Source organism: Centruroides sculpturatus, unplaced genomic scaffold (genome assembly GCF_000671375.1).
Source record: "Centruroides sculpturatus isolate CEXI.00-Female unplaced genomic scaffold, Cexi_2.0 scaffold54, whole genome shotgun sequence".
NCBI lineage: Eukaryota > Metazoa > Arthropoda > Arachnida > Scorpiones > Buthidae > Centruroides > Centruroides sculpturatus.
Genome location: NW_019384340.1, coordinates 321,287 through 344,026, shown reverse-complemented (window position 1 = coordinate 344,026; position 22,740 = coordinate 321,287). Strand labels below are relative to the sequence as shown.

Below are 22,740 nucleotides of genomic sequence, written 5' to 3'. Positions count from 1 at the left end.
GTATAACTTTGCTTTGTTAAAATTTAACTTTTTAGAAATTTTTATTTTCATATCTTATTCTATATTTATACTGAGAAGAGCACAAAAGAACAGAACTGCCAGTTAAGTTTGAATGACATACATTCAACTAGAAGTTTGCAAAATCAAATTTGCTTTTGACAAAAATAAAATCTAACAAATTTTTCACATTTACATCTAAAGATAAATTAAAAAGTGATCTAAAATGATCATTCTTAAGTGTCAAATTCAAAATATATAAATATTTGCTATTGGAAAAATCTACACTATTTCAATTAAATAATAAAGCCTTAGACACATCAGATTTTTACAACTTCATATAACAGAAAGTTGGAATTTGAATGATATCAAAATTTAACTTTATATAATAGTTTAAGTTCACTCACAATACTTCTGATTCGATATAGTGTGGTCTGCTCGAAGCCTAAAAAAGCTCAAAATTTATGCTGATTCAAATTATCATGGTATTTCATTGATTCGTATATAATATAATTATTCCCAAACACGAACCAATCAGTAAAAGGTGGCAATTCGTCATAGTGCTGTATTTTCCTTAAATCTATATTTGTTTGGTGCAATTTTGGAAAAAATATAACATCGTGGATGCCATAGGCAACATCGACTTTGCTTGGCAAGAATTAACTGATAAATGCATGAACAGAGTATGGAAGAAGGTATAGCTGGAGGTATCCAAGAATTCTCAACGAGAAGAGTCTATTGCTGTATCATTAGGTTGACCAAATTGTCAACCTAATCGATACAGCAGGACTAGGAGATGTAGACGAGCAGGATATTGAGGAGTTACTGCAGGTTTCTAGTGAGAGCCTTACCGATGACAACCTTCAAGAACTGGCAGAACAAGGAATTCATGTAGAACTGGAGAAAAGTGATACTGAAAACAAAGAACCCAAAGAATTTCTCTACAGATTTCCTTAGTAAAAGTTTGGTAATGGTAACCAAAATCAGCGATCAAATTGTAGTGAATAATCCAGATTTTGAAAGGAGTACAAAAGCAAGACAAGGCATTTTGGATGCAATCTCTTGCTACTGACGTTTGCTTAAGGAAAGAAAAAAAAGCAACAAATTAAACTACACGACTTTATTGCAAAAAACAAAAATTTCAGAAGAGTCAGGACCTTCTTCACAAAAAAATGAACTTTACATTTCTGTGTGCATATGTTTGTGTTATTTAACATAGAAAATTAATATAAAAATAACTTAAAGTAAAATCTGTTTATTTTTGGTCACATGTTTCCCTTTCCCTATTTACTATGTGTTAAAATGACCTAGTTTAATGCTAGTTTAACGCTTTGTCGTCTAGGAATTTATCCCTAGCATTAAGCAGTCTCTCACTGTAACTAGAAACTCCTTGTCAAGCATGATGGAATATTTTTTGAGAAAGCAGAGATTGAAGAATTGAGGAGAGTAGAGATTTTAAGAAATTCAAAAAGAGTTGCTAATATTTCTAATTGCTCAAGTCGAACTTGACATGGTCTGTTTCTGCAGCCTTTGACAAAACCATTGTTACTTGATGTTGCTCATCAGACTTCAGGGGTCTCAGTTGTTATTATTCTTTTAGATCTAGAATTTACCTGACCAATTTTACTCTTACACTTTACCCTAAGCATTTTTTTTTTTTGGACAAAATAGCAAGTTTTTAAAATTCCACATTGATAAAACAACGATGAATTGTATGCAAGTTGAGCAACAACACTTTCTAAATAATGGGTTTATTAAATTGTCACTTCCAATTGGATAACAGAGTATCACATGGTCACTATGGAAAGCTTTTTAATTAATAGAAGTGACAGAATGCAGCTATCTTTTTTTTTTTTTTTTTAAGTTTAAATTTAATAAAGTAAGTTTAAAATATGCCACTTGCCAAAATATTTAAAAATGCAACTTAAGGGAAATTCTATCATCAATCATGAGCTAAATGAGATTGCCGACGTCACTGCAATGTAAGTGCAATCACCAATTTGAATTCAATAAAATGTTTACTCTATACCTAATATTTCTGCAAAATAAGTAGCCTATACTTTCGTCGTAACATAAAACAAATATAGTCAAAATTTCCTCTGGATTGGACAAAACTTGCAAGAGTTATAATGTATAAGAGTACACACACTTTATATTCTTAATTATAACTATAAGAAAGTTAAATTACAAAATATTAAAAGTTTGTAATTTATCTTTCTTATAGTTATAATTATTTATTATTTTTGTTTATTTAACAATAAGTAATTTATAATATGCTAATTTGTAAAATAACAATTACAAATATGATGTTAAAAATTTCATTAGAAAAAATTAAAACTATAAATAATGGTTTTTATTTTCACTTTTTACAAGTGTCTTTATGATTTTCATCACATTTTTAAAAATATTTCTTTCATTTTTGAACTAACACATCTAAGAATTGCCAACTTCTAAAATTTTTCTTTAGTTTTTTGTAAATTACCAGTTTTATTAGCCATGGCTACTATTTTAAACTGCATATTTTCTCAGCAATTACTATTCAAGGGCATTTATTATTTTCTATGTGCATACTAATTTGATATCTGTTATCTGTTATTAATAAAGTATTTAAATATTTATTTATGAAAGTTCAATTTTTAAAGCAAATTATATTTGAAATGGTAACTGTGTCTTTAACTATACATTTTATTTATTTCATTTTCTATAAAAGTTTGCTTGTTAAATAAATACAATGCTGTTGTTTATGGTATTTATTAATTTTACATTGTTTCTCTGAGTTTTCAGAAATCCTTGAATAGTAGCCACATCTACCATTCAAAGGCAGTTATTATTCAAATAAAACTTGTCCTTTATATATATATACTTATATACAATAATTTATTCTAATCTGCTGTACAGTGCTGTATTGTTTCTACACAGAAACAATATTATATATAAATTTGTATTTTGTGATTTCCTGGAGAGAGGGAAAATTATGTAAATAATAAATTTTTATTACAGTTCTATTTATTTACCTATTAGAAGAGTTTGTACAAAGTTGCTTTGCTTTTTCAGTGCATAAAAAGTATGCAAACAATTACACACCTTAGAACCCTTGTTTAACTCCAATATAAGGTGTATGTATAAATGGATTAACATTTTATAATTTTTTTTTTGTATCTTCCTCAAAAACAGTTCTCAGGTGTGTAATATACAGCCACTCCAATCTATAGAAAGTTTATTATATTCAATGTATACAGACGATCTTCTAAAAGATGATTACACTTGTTTTATTAAACGTAATAAAATTATACTGTGTTTATAAATAGAGAATACTTTTGCTTACTAGAATATCTGAATAAAATTTAAGAAAATTATTCTTATTACAAAATTTATCTAAATTAGAATTACAATAAATTTTAATGGCTGAAAAATGTAAAGGCTGTCCTCATTTTATGCTAGTGATGCATTCCTGCAGGAGGCAACACAGAATGCAGTAAATTTATTTTACTGTAGAATAAATAGGAATGAGTTCCAGGCAACCATGATTGAATAAATATTAATAAATAAATAAACAAATTTATATACACACACAATACTGTGACGATGGTCCTGTTTGAGAGTCATCTATCAATGACAGGCTAGGCTGATGATCACATACTTTTACAAAATATTTGTTATATTTGTTAAAAGTAATTTTTCTTTCCTTCTCCTTGAGAATTTCATAATAATCTGTTAATGCTTCATTTAAACTCTTCCTTATAAAGTCACTTCACTCCCAATCAGAAAAATTATTTAAAGGCATCAGTAATTATTATCTTTACAATACACTCTGGTTCATCATCATTTGTCTCCTCTCTCTGTACATTTAAATGTTCTATCATATTTGCTAATTCTTCTATGTAAATATTTGTATTTAACATTTGAAAAAATATTCTACACTACTGGAAATTATTTTAAACAAAACAAATGAATTGGTGTAAATTCAAACTGGTGTAAAATGAAAATAACCTGTTTTTAAATTGCCACATGGTTTGCTTCAACAGACACTCAATCGAATACAATAGTGTGAAAAGGCAATTTTATAATTAAATAAAGTCTATTAGAATGTCCTTTAAAATTTATATTATTTTTTTAATTAATTTGTTAAAGATAAATGATATTATCTAGATTAAAAAAATAATTCACAATACTACTTAAAACCAAGTCTTTTTTTAAATAAATAAATAATTTTTTAATGTTAATAAAACTTGTGTAATAGATAACTGAATTAACATATGATAATATCACAGTAGTTATAATTATTTGTAAAAATATGAATAAAAAATAGAAAGTAAACCATAGTGTGTGTGTATATATAAACTAACTGTCTGGCTAAAAAGCCAGAAATTTAATTTATATATGTACTATTATTTAGTTAGATACTGATATTTGTTTTGTTTTCTATTATCTTAAATTATGTTCTCTGACAAGGCAGCTGAGTAAACAGATTTAGTTAAAATGATATAGAAAGCTTGTTATTTCATCCTATTTTTATTTAAATGAAACTACATATTGTATATATATATGCACTCAGTTTCTCTCCGTCAAGAATACAACATATAATTATCAATTTGTAACTCCGTGTTATCTTTCCTTTAATTTTCATTGTATAATGTATATATAAACAGTATATTATATATTAAAAGTACAAATCTGTGATTTTAATAATAATAATTCAGAAAATTTTCTTATTATCATTAAGTTTTAACATATAACATTCTTGTTTTTAAAAATAATTTTATGTCAATTAAAATAGTAATGAATGTTGAAAATAAATTTATATTTCTAAGGATATTCATTAATATCTTCATTTTCATACCACAATTAAATAAATTGTGGTATGAAAATGATGATATTTATTTATGTTTAGTGATGCTTGAACCACAACTTCAGTGTGTCATATTTCTCAAATCAGTTCAATTAAAAGCAACAGCAATTATAATTTTCCTTAACAGGAAAAAATTCTTAAATATTTCTAAATAATATTTATTAAGTTAAAAATTACATATTTTTGATTTATTTTCTTATATGCAAACAACAGCACATTAAAATACAAAAATAATACAAACAACAAATTAATAATTCAAATAACATTTTCATGATGGATAATGTAAATCTTTTCTTTTCCTAGCATTTCATAATACAGTAAACCTCAATTTAATGAATATCAAATTTAACAGACAAAAATTTCTGTCCTAAAGAAAAAATTTAACACTTTTTAAATTCACAAACAGAACACCCTAAAGGCAATTGAATCTGTGAGAATAAATTACTCAATGAACATTATAATATTTTATTAATACATATACATTATAAAAGCATTTTAACACATCCCTTACATTGCAAGTGTATTATTGATATGTGTGTTTAAAATATATTTGTTTTAACAGACTTATGGCAATAGCAAATACTTTGTCCACAATTAAACCTTTAAATCAAGGGCCTACTGTATTTTAATTTTTTGTATATCACTAAATGAAAAAAACTACAATGAAGTTGTGAATAAGCTGTCAATTTGTTAAGTTTATTATTAAAATCTGTATTAAATGCATTATATGTTTGTTCATAAAACATTCACTGATGTGTTTCTTCTATTAAATTAAACACTTCAAATTTTAAAATTATTGCAATTTTTTGATATTTGTAGGTTTAAATTTGAAATGACTTATTGATAACTTTAAATAAATTGTTGTATATAAAGTAAATTATAAACAATATTAGAATTTATTATAAAATTTATTTAATAGTTCGTAGGAAGAAAGTTATTTTCAGATCAATAGTTAAAGTAAGAATTTCTTTCTATCCAAATCAGATTTAAAATTTCAAAATATTAATTGAAAATTACAATTATGTTTTTAATAATTTTATTTATATTACTTTATTAAAATGTTTAATTTGCATATTTGAAAATTCTCACTTCTGTAACCTGTTACTGGTGCATTATGTGTAAACCATCTGCATCAACCGGAAGGAGGAGCTTAGTCTGTTGCTAGCCTGGCAGACCCTCATAGATGCCGACCCGTAATTATGTCCATCAGTGCATGATCGTGCATGCCCGGCAAAATAAATTTTGTCAAAATGACATTCAATTTCATTTTAAATCTTTACATTCCATTCTGAAGAATTCCAAACCTATTTGACCTGAAGAAGAACTTTGCGACAGTTTGAAAACATTTGTCACCCACTGTATTTTTTTACCTGTAGCACACCGGTAATAGGTTACAGAGGTGAGGATTTTTACTCAGGTGTTGAAGTAAAGATGAATTCTGTATTTATTTGAAAATTTTAATGTTTTAACAACTTTAAAAAGAGAGATTAACACAAAAATAGGATTTTAAAATTATATTTAAATTTTTACATTCTACCAATCAACTAGTTGATTTATAAGATGTTTTTATGTTAAAATCATTTTTAAAATGTTGAGCAAACATTTTAAATTTGATTATCTTGAAGAAAGCTAGTTAGGTTAAATATTTATTTATTTAAATAAATATTAATTCTATATGATTAATTAATATGAAGACAAAAGAAAATGTTATTTTTGTAGTAAATTAGTTTTGCTATAGGTAACAGTAAACAGTTTAATTTTGGTAAACAGAATTTATTTGTTACTTTTTTTACAGTATGACATATTAAATATAGACTTGTTTGTTTTGGTTCCTATGGTATTTTGTGCCTATTATTAATACAAATAATATTTAGAAAGACTTTTTTTTTGTCCAGAACAAACAAACTTTTATATGTGAAAGCAAAATGAAAAATCTTTTTACAGTTCAGAATCAAAGGAATGAACCATGACTAAACAGTCATTGTTCATTCCTTTGATTCTGAACTCTAAAAAAAATGATAATAATATTCATCACTTAAATCTGACTTCTAAATTGATAATAAACCAAGTTCAAGTTTATATCTGAAGTCAAATGTATTTATTACTTACATTTACAAACTAATATTTAGTTCAACTCCAGAAGTTTAAATTTTTTTTTTTTATAATGTTTAGAATAGTTGTTCTTTTGCTCAAACTGGATCTTTCCAAAGCCAATATAAGTGAAGTTTGAACATATTTAAATTAAAAGATCTTAACTTCAGAAATTGGACTAGTTTCATGTTATATGATAAATTTTATTAATATACCATAAATTATGGTATATAAAACACACTCCCAGTTCAGCATAATGTATTAGGAAAAAGTATTTAGTGTATTTAATTGAAGCTACCCTACACCTTTGGCATTCAACCTCAAACTTTTTTACTAATTCAGGTTAAAAAAAGTAAAATTTGAATGCCCACTTTTATTTATCAGGAAAAAGAAAGAGTTTAAAAGAAGTGATTTACAATTAAAATTTGCCATTAAAATATTCTACATGAATTACATAAAAAAGCTGCTTAGCTATAGCAAATAATAATAATAATAATAATAATGTGTTTAGTTAAAGAATAAATTTTTTATTTAAAAGTTTGGCTAAGTAGCAGTTAGCCATAGCTACTGAAGACTGGAAAATTCATTAGCCTATGGGAGATTGCAACTTCACATGTAAGATGCAGGGAAATTTTTTGCATTTCTATTGGACAAAAGTTGTATCTTATATACTGTAAAATGTGGAAAGTGAAGAATCTTTTTGAGAATTGTTTACAAAAAATCCTCTATCCAAAACTTTATAGAATGCTAAAAGTTAATTTAATAGGTTTATATAATTCATACTTTTTGTAATATAATTAACAAGTTTATAACATTTAATAGCATTTTCAAAAAGTTGAACTGTCACAATTTATAAATTATAAATTATTTTAACCAATCATTTATATATATGTTATGTTAAATTAAAGAGTAATATGTTTTGTTCAGCATTACATAGTTTCATTTGTAAACATATTAAAACTTGGCTTAAAATATCATCATCATCATCATCATCTTGAGATATTAAATAATAATTCTGTTAAATTGCTATAATTATTAATTGCTGTGAGACAAGTTCCATTCTAAACAATAAATATTTATCTTCTATACTAATATATTTTTAAAAATCTCAAACGAAAAATTGTTTGAAGATACATATAGAACAATTTCTTTACTTTCATTAACATAATTTAAATATTGGTGCAAGGTTACTGAAGTAATCATTTATAGAATATCAGAAGTTATTCTAAGATATTAAATATGTGATTTGGTAATTTAATCTTCCAACTGAGGAAATATAGACAACTTTGAATGGAGAACAATAAATGAAATTGCTCAATAATCTAGTTATTATAAGCTGAATGTTGTCACATTAAGAGAATATCTTCTATATATTGTAAGCATATCAAAGATTTAGTTGTTTAACTGAATGATAAAGTAACTTTTCTATATGCATATATAATGTAAGTTCAAAAACTGACATAAAATGTAATTGCCAGAAAAACTATTTTATTTTTGATGTAAAAGATTTAATAATTTTATTATTTATTCCTTCAAGATACAAACACATTCAGAAAACAGTAAATAGTAATTTTTTTTAACTTTAATCATTTATATTTCATCCAATGCTTCAAATAATGATAAAATTAGTATCAATTTATCTCTAATTTCAATGTAAAGATTTAAAAAATAATCATTTTGTAGATATTAGATGAATACAGAGATGTTATAATAGAATAATTTTTTTAACCAAAAATGATTGTCACAAATGATGGCTATGTGGAAAGACATTAAGTAAATCATAGAACATGAACCAATTATAAGACACATCTTTCATCCAAGATATCAAATATTATGCAAATCCTTTCACTCTCTGGAATGAATTCTTTGTGAATACTAATTTTGTTACTGAAAAAAAAACAGCATTGTATGATTTGTTACTGTAAAAATTTAAATTTTAACTTTAAGACCTTTTTATTCTACACTTTCACACACAAAAGCTCATTAAAAAAGGATCAGAATCTGTATTTCATCAAAGAGTTTATAGTGAAAAAAAAATCTGCATTATTCAACTGAAAAACAACATGATTTAAAGCTTTGCAAGTTTTTTCTTCTAAAAATCAACTGGCAACCTGTTAATGTTCACCTATTGTTAACTAATGATCTTTTGTAATTGACTGTCTTACCTCCTCAATGTTTCCTGACTTTCAAGCTATTGCTGGATATTATGACAACAAATTATTGTTGATTTAACTATTACTTTAAAAGGGAGCAAATCATTCAAACATTTTTGAATGAGAAAAATTTATCATTGATGTAAATGTGCTACAAGTCATGTTAAATTTTTTCCAAATTATAATGAAATTTGAACTTTATCCTTTATGTATTTTAAAAATGTTTTATAAATTCTAATATAAAACATATTATAAGATATTATTTATATATTGCTATTGCAAAAGCATAATATAAAAATGTATACATGATAAGTTTTTAAAAATATAATTTTTGTTTAACTTATTCTGAAAAGAAATGAATATTGGAATTTCATTGTCATATATAAATTTTACCTGAGTAATTTTAGTTACATCACTAAATAACAAATATTAATTATTATTTTAAATTTAATTGTTTAAGCTGCTATTTTCTTTTATTTTAATCTCTCCTGAGAAGCATAAAATTATATATATATATATATACATACATATTACAATATTACACATGATTACATACTGTCATTTCTAAAAACTTGTTCTGATCTTTACAGAATTTAATACTCTAAATGTCCATTGCAAATATTCTGAATTACAAATGAAAGTTTATAGATGTCAAACTTAACTGCTCATTTTCTTACATTTTCATTGCTCAAAAATGGTGAAAGGTAAAGATTTAAAAGAGGGTGATTATGCTAACTGAATCAACATAACCAGTTAAGCATAAAAAAAACTTGACTTACATCTTCAGCAGTTAAAAAATTAATATATAGCATTATATTATTATTTCAATAATGGTAATAGTAATAATGTTTAAGATAACTGTTAAAAATATAAGTGGAAAATATTAGCTTTTAATTCAAATGTAAGTTAAAAATAGACTAAAATATATTTGCAATAAATAAAGAAATTTAAGTATATTATATTATTTAGTTTTTTGTTTTATTTCTCAAATTGTCATAAAAGATTTATTTTCATTTGAACTATTCTGTAGTTAAAAGAATAAGCTTAAACATATAGTTACTAAATATAATTAATATAAATAAAGCTAACACTGATTATTATTGCTGTTAAAAGTGATTCATATTAGTACTTTTACAAGTGATTTAAAGTACATTAAATAGCTTTTTTAGCCAATTTATCCTTGAGAGAGAGAGAGAAGTGTGTGTGTGTGTGTGTGTGTGTGTGTGTTTGTAAATTATTAAAAGTTATGAAAATTTACATAAGCAAAACTATTATGACAGAAAAAATAAAAATAAAAAATTATATTCAATAACTTAAAATATTTCCTGTTTTACTTTCTGAAAATATTGTAAACAAACTGGTCTAAAACTGCAATAATCAAATGAAAGTTGTATACTGTATATAAAATTTATACAATTTACAACATTTTTGCATTGACATACCAAGTGTTCTCGTTTACTAAAAGATAGATTTAATTCCAACTAATGAAAATGTTATTTATACATGTTAATGTTTTCAAGCTTGAAGGCAATGATCAACAATATAATTATAAAATGAAATATCTTAAGAACTATAAAAGAAACATGATGATGGTTGAAATTTAATAATACAGTACAACTATTATATGTCATGACATAGATAATTATAAAAATTATGTATGTCATGACATATAATAATAAATATTTTTCAATATGATCAATGATAATAAAATGCTGATCAATATCTTGTTTATCTCTATATACATCTTTGATACATTTATAGATTAACTGATAATAAATGAATAAAATTTTATACTTATTTTATCATTGGGCAATCCTATTTAAACAATAGTGTAATAATATTTTAAAATCCATTCTCTTATTTTTAATTGAAAACTTAAAATTGTATTTAGCATGTTTGATTTTTAAACAAAAATTACTAAAACTATAATATTGCTTATTTCTCAATTATAATTATTACAACAAACTGATTGTTCATAATAACTGGTATCTGCAGAAGTGTAAAATATAATCCAATGTATTATTTATTATGCAAAACTAGCAATACCTTCTAATTGATAAATTTCACCCCATTGTATTTTTCTGCCCACTTTATAAACACAATATTACGACAATTGCTTACATAATATTTCCAATCATACATTCTCAATATGATTAATGTAATTAATTTATGGGTATTGTAGAATAGCAAAATATTTTTCTAACAACATGATTAACTTTTCAGGATTTTTTGTCCAAAATTAAATCATTAATATATTAAAATGTTTACATTTACATTTTATATCAATAGAAATCTGCTTGTTATATAAATTAATAACAGTAATTTTAATTTACTGTTTAATTTTAGTTTTATCTGAATAAATACATAAGATCTTTACTACTTCGAAATATTTAAGAAATTGTTAATTTCCATTAAAAAATCAGATTTTATTTATATACATTTTTGTTAATAAAATTTAAAACATTTTAATTACATTATTTAGATAAATTAAATCATAATTAGTAATAAAAGCATTCAAATTATAAGTAACTTTAACTTACATTCTTTCTAAGCTATAATTTAATTTTGAAAAATAAACCACAACCTTAAATTTGATATTAAAGAATTTCTGATGATCTATTAACTAGGCTTTTAACATTTGAATTTGAAATTATATCACTAAAGTGATTATTTATTCTCTGTAATTTAATATTGTTTTTAATATTTTAATTTATATTTATATAAAATCAAAATCTGTTAAAGTCAAACGACTGCCGAAATGTTTTTGTATAATCATATAAACATATTTACAATTTTTGTTTAATGCAAGTATATATATATAAATGTGCTTAAAATAAAATTTTATAAAATTAAACATTTAAATTATTATTTATTACATACATAAATTTAAAACAACAAACAATACTTAATTTAAATGGAAATGTGTAGAATCAGAGAATGACACATATATCTAGTCACTATATCAGGATTAAAGCTATAACATTATTATTCAATTTATAGAAATTGTGGAATAATCTGTCAGCAATGACTATGTTTACTATTTTCAGACTTTTCATGAAATGTATTAGTTTTTTTTTGTTCAAATTATATAAATAACAATATAAGTTTACATAGTTCAAATGCATAATCAGTACAAAGTGTTAAATTTTAAAAACATTTTCATGTTATTAAAATGTTGTATAATGAGTGACTGTAATATATAAATAGTATAAATCAATTAAATAGCTGTTAATGTTAAATGTTCTATTAAGAATAGCTAATGTGTTATTGTAAATGTTATCAAAATACTTTAAATTCAAAATTTATTAAAATTAAAATTTCTGTTATAATGAATAAAATATATCATTATAAATAAGTATTCAGTTTCTATTTAAATCACTTTTATACTGCATAAATAAAACTTTATGCTTTTCTTACCATTTTCCCAAACAAGACAAAACTCTAATGTTCCAGCATCACCAACAGTTAAATCAAGATTTACAGGGATTCCTGGTTCTTCTTGTTTCTCTAATCGAAATTCAGGACCTAAGCAAATCATACAAACATCTGTAAATGAGCTTTGAATGTAAATAAGCCATCCTTATGGCTCTAATGAAAATTAGCAAATTGCTGCAATTTATCCTTGGGATAATAAGTAATATCAATTTGTGATAATCTAAATTTACAAATATATTATTAATTAAAAAGTTCTTTACATATATCAATTATTATTCATTAATATCACACAAATTGATGAATAACGTTTTATATAACTAATTAAAAAAAAAAAAAAAAATTAAAACCAACTGAAAGAAAATGTTTATAATTAAATATTATTGAAAAACAATTTATTTCATCTGTTTTTAATCTTTACAGTTGATTCAAAATTTTTAAAAACACGAAAGAAAAAAAACGCCAGTTAGCTCCAATATAAAAAAATTTAGTTTGTTAACTCTCTTTAAAAATAAAAATTTATTAATGTGCTATTTTGATAGTAAAACATTAAAATTAATAAATTTTAATTGCTATCATTTTTGTTAAGTAAAAATTATATTGTAATAATTACAAATTAAATTTCTTTTTAGATATTTTTGGGAAAAAACTAATTTTATTTATTTAAGTAAATGATAAAGTCGAGTTGTTACAAAATTTATTATTATTATTATTAAGAGTTTATTTCAGATTCAAATTTCAAAATTTGTCATTTAATAACAATAATTGTGACTATTTTCTGCATTTTAGAAGTTTAAACGAAAATAGTTATAAATATCTAAAAGGTAATTAAAACTGTAATTATTGCAATATATATATATTTTTTATTCAACAAAGTAATAGTAAATAAAATGGAAAAATTACATTTTTTTTTTATTTGAAGCTAATTATTATTTTTTAAAGAGTTTTAAATTTAATTACTAAAGAAAGATGTAATAATTATTCTTTTAAACTTTATTCATTAAAAAATTTTCTATAATTGATTTTAATTCTTTTTTGATTACATATAAATTCTTCAAAGAACATAAAAAGTTTTTATATACATAAAACTAAATGAAGAAATCATTTTATCTTTTTCATTTTGTTTCTTATGAAAGTTCAGAGAAATTTCTTTTAAGTAGAAATTATTATTATTGCAAAATACATTTATTACATTTTAATGTAAATGTTTTTACTGAATATAGCTTAAATTAAATTACAAGTAATTAAATAATATTTACTAACTAATATATCAGTTTATTAAAAAATAAATAAATATTAAATTTAGCTATAATTTTATCAAGATAATTAAACATCAAGTTAAATGGAATACAAATTAAACTTTTGATCTCATTTTCTATAAATTTCTTATTCAATTATAATTTCTTATATTATATACAAATTTAACAAATTTTAAAAATTGAGTTTATGTTGTTTATTTTTTGATTTGTTATCAAGAAAATAAATAAGTAAAAACCTACATACACACATTTAAGTTATATATATATATAATTTATAATTATAAAAAATATTCATATATGTGTAACAAAATTTTCATGATAGTCAATAATGATAAATATAGATATATTTATTATAACCATCATGAAACATACAGACCAGGGATTTCCAAAGTGGGTGCTACCACTCACTTGAGGGCAGTATAAGAAACAAGGTGTGCTGGAAGACAGGGGAGATAAAAATTAAGTTTAAAACCAAAAAAAAAAAAAGTTAGTCCAAAAAGTTTAAGAAACACCAATATAGACAAGACATTGTATGTATACAGTACATATCTTCTGTATGTATGTGTAAATCATGTTTATACATACATACATTCGTGTAAGGAAAAAAACAGGGCAAGGATCCACAACATAAGCTTCAGTTTACTCCACACGCACGCACACATATATATATGTGTGTGGAGTAACACACAATACTAATACACTGTATATCCTAATGTTTAAATTGTCAAAAGCAGAAAGATTATAAATAATAAATTAATTACATAAATATTGCTATTTTAAAATAATAAATATTTAATAGAAATATATATATATATTTCTAAATAAGAAATAATGTAAAAATTTCATATTTTTTAATTATAATACTGCTTTACAAATAGCTACTTCAACAAAAGTATTATAAAAAAAAAATAATAAAATATATTTGAACATTTCATTTTATTAAAATAACATATTGTAATTATCTATTTACATTTAAATAAAATAAATGGTTTATTTTATTTTTGTCATAAACAAATACATTTAAAATATAAACAAACAAAAAAAAAGAAAAAAAGTAAATTATCATTTACTTAAATTTATCATCAAGCAAATAGGATTTTTTCATATTTATTAAAAAAAAGTTAAATTAAATTTTCTTCAATGTAAACAAATTTGAATTTAACAAAATAAGTAAAATTTATCAATATGCATTATAAAATAATTAAATGAGTGAATGAATCTGCTCTTAGAAAGAAAGACAAACAAATTACTTTGCTTAATTTATCTGAAAACTGTTTTTACTACCTTTGAATTTTGCCATTCCTTTTCTGTGTCTCAATGTCTGTTCTAAAACTTCTCTTAATGTTACATTTAAATCAGGAAGTTGAATCTTTGAAAAACCATCTGCAATATTTCTATTTATATAATTGAAAAAAACTAATTAGCAATATTCTGAATACTGATTAATTAATACCTTAATTATCATTGTATTAGTTAAAACAATTAAAATGAAAAATAATTTATATTAAGAATATTTAATTAAAAAAATGCATTAATTACTTTAATTTGTCTAAAAAATTTCTTCATTAAAAAAATAATAGTTTTTTTTAAATTTTTTTTCGTTCTAATAATAAAAATTAAAATTCGGATTACTTCATTAAAATAAATTTTAATTATTCTACTAATTAATTAATAATTATTAAAAATAAAAATATTACACAGTAACCACAGGTCTTCCGTCTGCTTCTTTTTCTTTCTCTACCAGTGCTAGAACGGGAAAGCCAAATTTGGCAACTGGCTCCTTTGGATTCAGACTGGGAAAGTCTTCATCGACGTCGCCATTCTCCTCGGCTATTCTCAAACAGTAATGCGCTACGCTCGGCCTGATTTTATTAAAATTTATTTAGTAATTTCATAATTATAACTGAAAAAAATGCTTGAGTTATTTCTATTCCTATTTAGTTAATATTTGCAAAAATCAGATTAAAATTTTTTTTATTAAATATTAGAAGATAAATATGTCAATTAAATTTCTATTTCAATTTTAAAACAATATTTAGATTTACTTCAGATTCTAATTATTATTTGTCCAAAAAAGATTAAAAATAATGACATACATAGAGACGGAAAAAAAAAGAGTACCAATCTCTTCTTTTATAAACAATTTCAATTTAATTTCATTGCTCTAAATTAAATTTTACTAATCAAAATAACGGCAATCAATAAACTAACTTTAATTTTGGTTCCCTTCCTTCATTAGTGTATTGCCAACAGATCAGTCCAATTAAGTCTTGGACTCTAGCACTCGTCAATGTAATAACTTCCATGGGATAAGCTCTGACATCTGGTGGTAACATCATCAAAAATATAACAATCCTTTTGGTCTGTGCATCTTCACTGATCTAGGAGGGGGAAAAGAAATAATGAAAGTACTGTATTAATGCTCACAAAATTTCAATAAATATTTATATATAAATGAAGAAAATTGCATTACATATAATTTTGATTAATAAAAATAATTAATTTTTATTTCTTTTAAATTTACCTTTCCATCAAATCTTGCATATTCGTTAAAAGGATTATTTGGAATTTGCGGAAATTTTTCAAGTTGATCAGAAAGCGAACTCCTGACTTTATCTGGTTTCTTCTGAGTCGTTAAATCTTTTCTGGGAAACAGCTGCACAAGCTCTTCTGCTGCACAAACAACATAACTGAGTTAGAAGCAACTTTCAGTTTCTTCTGTATGAAAACAGAATATCATTCAGTGGCAACGTTGTCTATCTGACACAGCAGTTAACTCATTCCTAATTACCGTCATCACATCTGATTAAAATTCAGAATATGTGTACAATTACAAGGAAGATGCTTCCTCTCAAATATTCCCTCACATTGGCTGAATTATTGTAATGAGTGGATGACCAACCATAATTTCTGATGAATGGAATTTACGTTTTCATGTTTGTTGGAACACGAATATTTTAGTAACAGCAAAATTAGATTAAAGATACCGTAATAATGAACTTTGTCATTTTTACGGAGATATACGACATGATTATTTACGACTGGGATTGCCACCCGATAACGCAGGTTAGTGTTTTAAGGATGTCCATAAAGCTATAATGTTCGGCCATGTCATCATTGTAATCTAATTATCCTAGTGTGATGAAAGGAAAACTTCTGAATGAACATCTTGATTGGACAAGTAATTAACCTGATGTGATATCGACAAAAGATATCAGGTAATGATAGTTTTATCTTAGCAAGAAAAACTTCCTTCTGTTGGATGAAAAGGAATATCTATTTTTAATTACATCGCATCAAAGATGTTAACAAAAATAAATGGATAATATTAAATGTGTTTCAAATAATTGCCTTTTTCACTTTAATAATATAAAAAAAAAATAAAAACAAAATTAAAAAATTTAATATCATTTTAATAATTTAAAAACTTTTAGCTCAAGACACATTTTAAAACTTTTTAAGTTAGCATTAAAAAAAAAAAAACTTTAATCATAAATATCAACATTAATGTCACTTTAATATTTTAATTAAATAAAATAAATTCTATCATTATTATTTTTAAATTGGTTTTTTTAAGAGTCGGTCATAGGAACAAGATCTAATTATACAATAATGGTTTTGGCTAATAATCTAAATTTTAATCATCATTTATTTTTTTTTTATGGGAGTAAATTTAAATATAAAGAATTTATATCTTAATGAAAATTTATATTTAAAACAAAATTGTTTCATTAATTAGCAAATTTTAATTATATTTGCGGATGGCAGTTTGTTTTCCTGTCATTTTCCGTACCACCGCCTCTAATGCAAAATGCCAATGCGTCTGGCGGCATTGGTATCTATCGTGTGAGATTTTTGTGAAATGACAGATGGCACTTCTATCAGACTTCTCCACCCACAGTAAATATGTTGTGAGAAGTGAACTAACAACTTAAATTGATGATTCTGAAACCTGCTATTTTCGATTGAACAATTTAATTTAGAATGAACCATTTAATTTTAATTTAGTATTAATTAACAAAAACTCTTCAAATTTTCTGCTCTTATACATGTATAAACAAATTAATTTTAATTGATATATAATATATTCTAATATGAAGAAGTAATTAAGCATATTTTATTAATGGATAATTTTTAAATTTAAATTCTCATATATATCGCATGCATGATTACTTTTAATTTATTGTGAATTTATTAAAATATTACTTATATATATTTAATTCAAAAATATTTAAATTTTGAAGATTACTCACAGCTTATATTTGAAGTATTTTCTTTCCATTGAATATTTTTAATTTTTCCTTGATTTTTTCTTTCCTTTTTTAATCTTTCCAGTCTCTGTGCAGTGTTTGATCTACATCTGTGCGCTCCGATTAAAGCCATGTCGGATACGATGTCGTAAGACTGGCCCACTTCCAGTAAATCAGATTCAATGGCATTGTCATAGTAGTCTAAGATGTTACTTAAATTCTCATCCTGCTGGACCCTGATGGCCTTGTCATTCACGACTTCGTTCATCATTACCATCTCACACATTCCCGTGTCATCTGATATTATGTAAGAATGACGAATATGAGAAAGTAAGTATTTTCTATCGTCGAAGAATGCCATGGTTGGGCAAGTTATCGTCAAAATTCCTGCATTAATAAAAATAAAGGATTTATCGAACCTTTCTCCTGATAATATTTTAATTAGAATACTAAACTTTCTGAAACTTTTTGTGAAAAACAGACCCGCTGACAGCAGTCCAGAATGATTAGTTTGAAAATTTCCTTTTACATAACACCGAGAAAACCAAATTTGATTAACCATATGAAAAGACCAATTTAGTTTTTCTTTGATAAAAATAATTTGAGATCAATGTAAGCATTAAATAATTAAGAACAAATCAGTATTGCTTTAAGGCTTTATAATGAATTCACTTTATTTACTTTGCCAAAGTAACTAAATATACTTGTATTTTGTTTGAATAGTTCAATTGAAATTACTCAGAAGACGTAAATTACTGAGAAACGTAGGAAAAATTCTTCACTACAGGGAATTTAGCAACAATTAGAAAAAAACCATACAACACTCTTTCACAGAATTCAGTATGTATTCATCGTTACAAAGAGTTTTATTTTACAATAGCCATTTTCCGTATCCAGATTCTACTTAGATAATGAGCTTAAATCATTTCCTATTCAACTTCTAACAATGACAACTCATTAACTTTCATTCAGCTAATGTAATAACGGGACTAATTATATGGATTTAATTGTTTACTCGGGAATTCTCCTAATAAAGTTTTCTAATGATGCGAACAGAAATGCAACGACTACAAATGTAGATCAGCCTTTTCTGTTATAACACTGGTATTTACATTCTGTATTCTTTTTCTGTAAGTAAATTACCAAATAGATGTGTGATAAAACCTTTAGGTTTGCTGTGGGAATGTTAATTCAGCTCTAAAGTTTATCATCAAACTTGTTAATTATGATTAACGAAAGTAATACATTTACAGGCAAAAATTAGCCATTTTGTCCTTCTTAATAAAAATGCAGCTTTCCTTAATGAATAATATATCAAAAATTTTATTTTAAAAATATTTTAAAACTTTCAACAATGTTATCCACTAAATTAAGTTTAGTATCTCGATAACAAGCCAGATGCATAATTTTTACTTATGGAAAACTTCTTAAATTCCAAAATGGTTTAAAATATATTTTAAATAAGAATATAAGTTAACAGTAGACCAAGCTTAAATAAGATATATTTTTTATAATCCCGAATTTTAAAATTATGTAGAAAAATTACATCGCTTTTAACTGTTATATATTATGCAAATTTAAAAAATTACACACATTAATATGGAAAATAAGATTTTAAAATTAATTTCTGACTCGTGCAAAATATCAACAGTATCAATAATTTCTTAATTGCTCCGTAGTTTATCTCGGAAAGATGCTCCGACATCCGAAAAAAATATAAATCAATGGAGACGTAGCATAGATGCAGTTGCACCGAGTATTAAAACTAACTTAACGTGTCTGCAGCATTTAATATTTATTCATACAAATAACGGATTCCGGACTTATAACTAGACAGTGGAGTAAATCCGTCTGACAAAAATTCATACCGAAGTTAGATAGGCGGTATTAGAAGCCTAAGTTAGTGAAACTCCATCTCCTAATACCATTACAGCATGCTAGTAGCTAGTCCGGAAGGATTATAACGAATTTGACCCCGGCAGAAAATGAGGTCTACCAAACGAAGATGGAGGGGGGAAGCGGATACTCTCCTCTGCCTCCCCCCACCCAACACGAATGTAATAACTCCAGCAGCAGCGGTATTAGTGACAGAAGGAGAAGGTGATAACGCACCGGCTGAAAATTCCCGCTAATTAACGTTTATGCAGTCGAGTGAATATGATGAGTTATAAGACTTCTAAACTCTTGTGACCCAGTATTCTGCTGGAAGGATCTTAAATTAAAAACTACAGCGACGATACTTCCGACTTTAAGAAACGAATAAAAACGGGCGACGGTAATATTTTTTTGAGTATCAATAAAGGGGGATGATCGATACATCGGAGACGTTTATCATTCCGATAAATTGCTAACGCGACTCGCTAGCTTTAACAATAGTCTTACGATGACGATATGAAAATTTCTCTTTTGCCAAGAAACCTTAGCCGATAACACAATTACTGCAGATTATTATTATAATTGATGTGGTGCCAGATAATTTCTACACAACTTTTCCATTATGAGTCGTGACAATGGTGGCGGCAGAGAGAGCGAAAGGGGAAAACGTGCGTCGGGGGTGACGAGTGGAACGGGAAAAGCGACGACTCGAAACTTTTTAATATGCTAAACTCTTATAGCTTTGCCATTACTTCTCCTCCCCCAGACATACACTTCAGTGTCACTCGTCGACGAATTTAAATACCGGTTGCCCGGGCAACCAACTGCTAGGAAGAAGGGACTGCAGGAGGGGAGACGTTTTTAGGAGTCGTTGCTGATAATCTACTGCGCATTTAAGCCAATGTTTTAAAGAGGTAAGTTTTATATCTTGCCGAGCTGTTGCTATTTTATTTACGGTGCTAAGTTAAGAGCGTTTAATTTTCTCTTGATGGTAATAAACTTTTTTAGAGCCATCTGAATAGAAAGAGGACAAAAAAGAGAAAAAGAGCGAAGGGGGAGAAAACGGTTGACAGACAGACAAGTTCACGCAGACGTTATTGAAGCTATCACGGCTTTCTAGAGAGCCACCGTGTTTTCGAAAGTGGTGTGTGCGCCACGTGCTAGCAGAGAAGCAGCTGCTCAACAGATGTCACTCGTGCTGCTACACTGGCAGTGCTCCCCGTCAAACTTTGATATACAGTACTTGGATATATTTTCTACGATTTTTCCAAACAAATCGACTGTTTCTCTCACTCCCGCACACCCCCTCTTTGCATTTCCATAAACTGCAAGGAAAATATTTTAAAAAAAGACACAAAAAATGTTTAAAATGCATCGTCGGACAGAGAAAGTGCGCTCCTTCTTTTCGGCTCGTACAAGTCGAATTTTAAATCGAAAAAAGTGATTAAATAGTTTTTAAAGGAACCGCAATAAAAATAATCCTATTGAAAGCAATAGATTGATAAATGGACAACGTATTTGTCAACTTTTTATGCATCCGGATGACATATTGACTCGAAATTCTCCCTATAAAAACTAAAGTTTGAGGAGGAGGAGAAGGGGCATAAAAAAGCTCATTTTATCTATAGACTTGACATAAAGCAGACTAGCGATTCCTACAAAAGAGATAAGGTTAATTTTTAAATAAACGACAAATACACAGTGACATAACTCCGGCGAGTGACGTTTATGACAAAATAAACGATTGCAACAATGAAGCGAAATTACTTAGCAAAATGACAACGTATGCAAAAATTGTATTCTTTCACCAGAAGTAAACCTCCGCCATCCGCTACGCATTACCAAATTAATAACAATAAAAAAATCAACATTAATTTTTTTTATCCTTTTTAAAACTGCTGGCTTATGATAGTATTGAAAAAAGTGGCGACCAGTTAAAACTGCCCAGTCCGTTCCCCATAATGATCATCCAGTGCAGATTAGCGAAGTCTTTTGAGTATGTAAAACGAGTACAAATGTACGGGAAGAAAATCCAACTGATTTGCAGGTAATTGGATCTGTCGTAAAGGTGGTATTAACTTGATTACCCGGATTACAGTTATGCAAATGGCAATTTCTATGATGCGGCCTATACGCGCGCTTAAGTTTTGTTAATGAACGCAACAGCCGTCTTTAATCAGGAAATATGACTTATTTATCCGTTTCCAAAATTTAATTTATGCGAGATAAACCCTTGAAAACTAAAATTCGAACCGTAAAATCACCAGAGAAAAGGAATTTTTATTTAATTAAAAACTACACCGTCCTAACGGGAGGATGTATATACACAAGCGCCGTGTTTAAGCAGAATAAGATTATAATTTATTATTAACAGTCAAACGTATCAATCACAGTCGTTCCTTTAAATATATTTTAATTCATTTATAGTCGTGATAAAAAAAAGATAGTCATATTTATAAACATACATTTCTGTAAGAAGAGCATACTACTCCACTACAGAAGATTAATGTTTGACAGATTCCTGTTGCTAGAAGCTAAGTAGCTTTCTCATTGACAGATGACTCCGAAGCTCTGTTTAGGGCTCAGCAACAAAAGGCAAAGGAATTTCCACAATGATAAATACCTCTCTGTCAATGGCTGTACAATCAGCATGCCAAGTTTCGTGGAAAGAAAGGCTTCCTTTTCTGTTAGTTTTTTCAACACTTTGCAGAAAAGAAAAACTTTCGGCACCAATGCCGAGTTCTGTCTACACACACAACGAACTACGTGCTTTTAAGAAAATTAGAAATATAGCTTTGGCTATTCGTTCAGTAAACACCTCGATCACTCGGATG

General features: G+C 26.0%; 1 protein-coding gene across 1 annotated transcript in view; it reads right to left on the bottom strand.

Moving 5' to 3' along the window:
* LOC111633610 (target of rapamycin complex 2 subunit MAPKAP1-like) overlaps window positions 1-22,740 on the bottom strand; it is an 86,408-nt gene that overhangs the window by 18,203 nt on the left and 45,465 nt on the right. The window contains exons 3-8 of the mRNA XM_023378220.1: window positions 18,035-18,418; window positions 16,306-16,454; window positions 15,993-16,162; window positions 15,479-15,643; window positions 15,066-15,175; window positions 12,508-12,615 (exon numbers count right to left, since the gene is read on the bottom strand). Coding sequence (XP_023233988.1) covers window positions 12,508-12,615; window positions 15,066-15,175; window positions 15,479-15,643; window positions 15,993-16,162; window positions 16,306-16,454; window positions 18,035-18,392 — 1,060 coding nt within the window. The 5' untranslated portion in view covers window positions 18,393-18,418. The remainder of the gene's footprint in view (window positions 1-12,507; window positions 12,616-15,065; window positions 15,176-15,478; window positions 15,644-15,992; window positions 16,163-16,305; window positions 16,455-18,034; window positions 18,419-22,740) is intronic.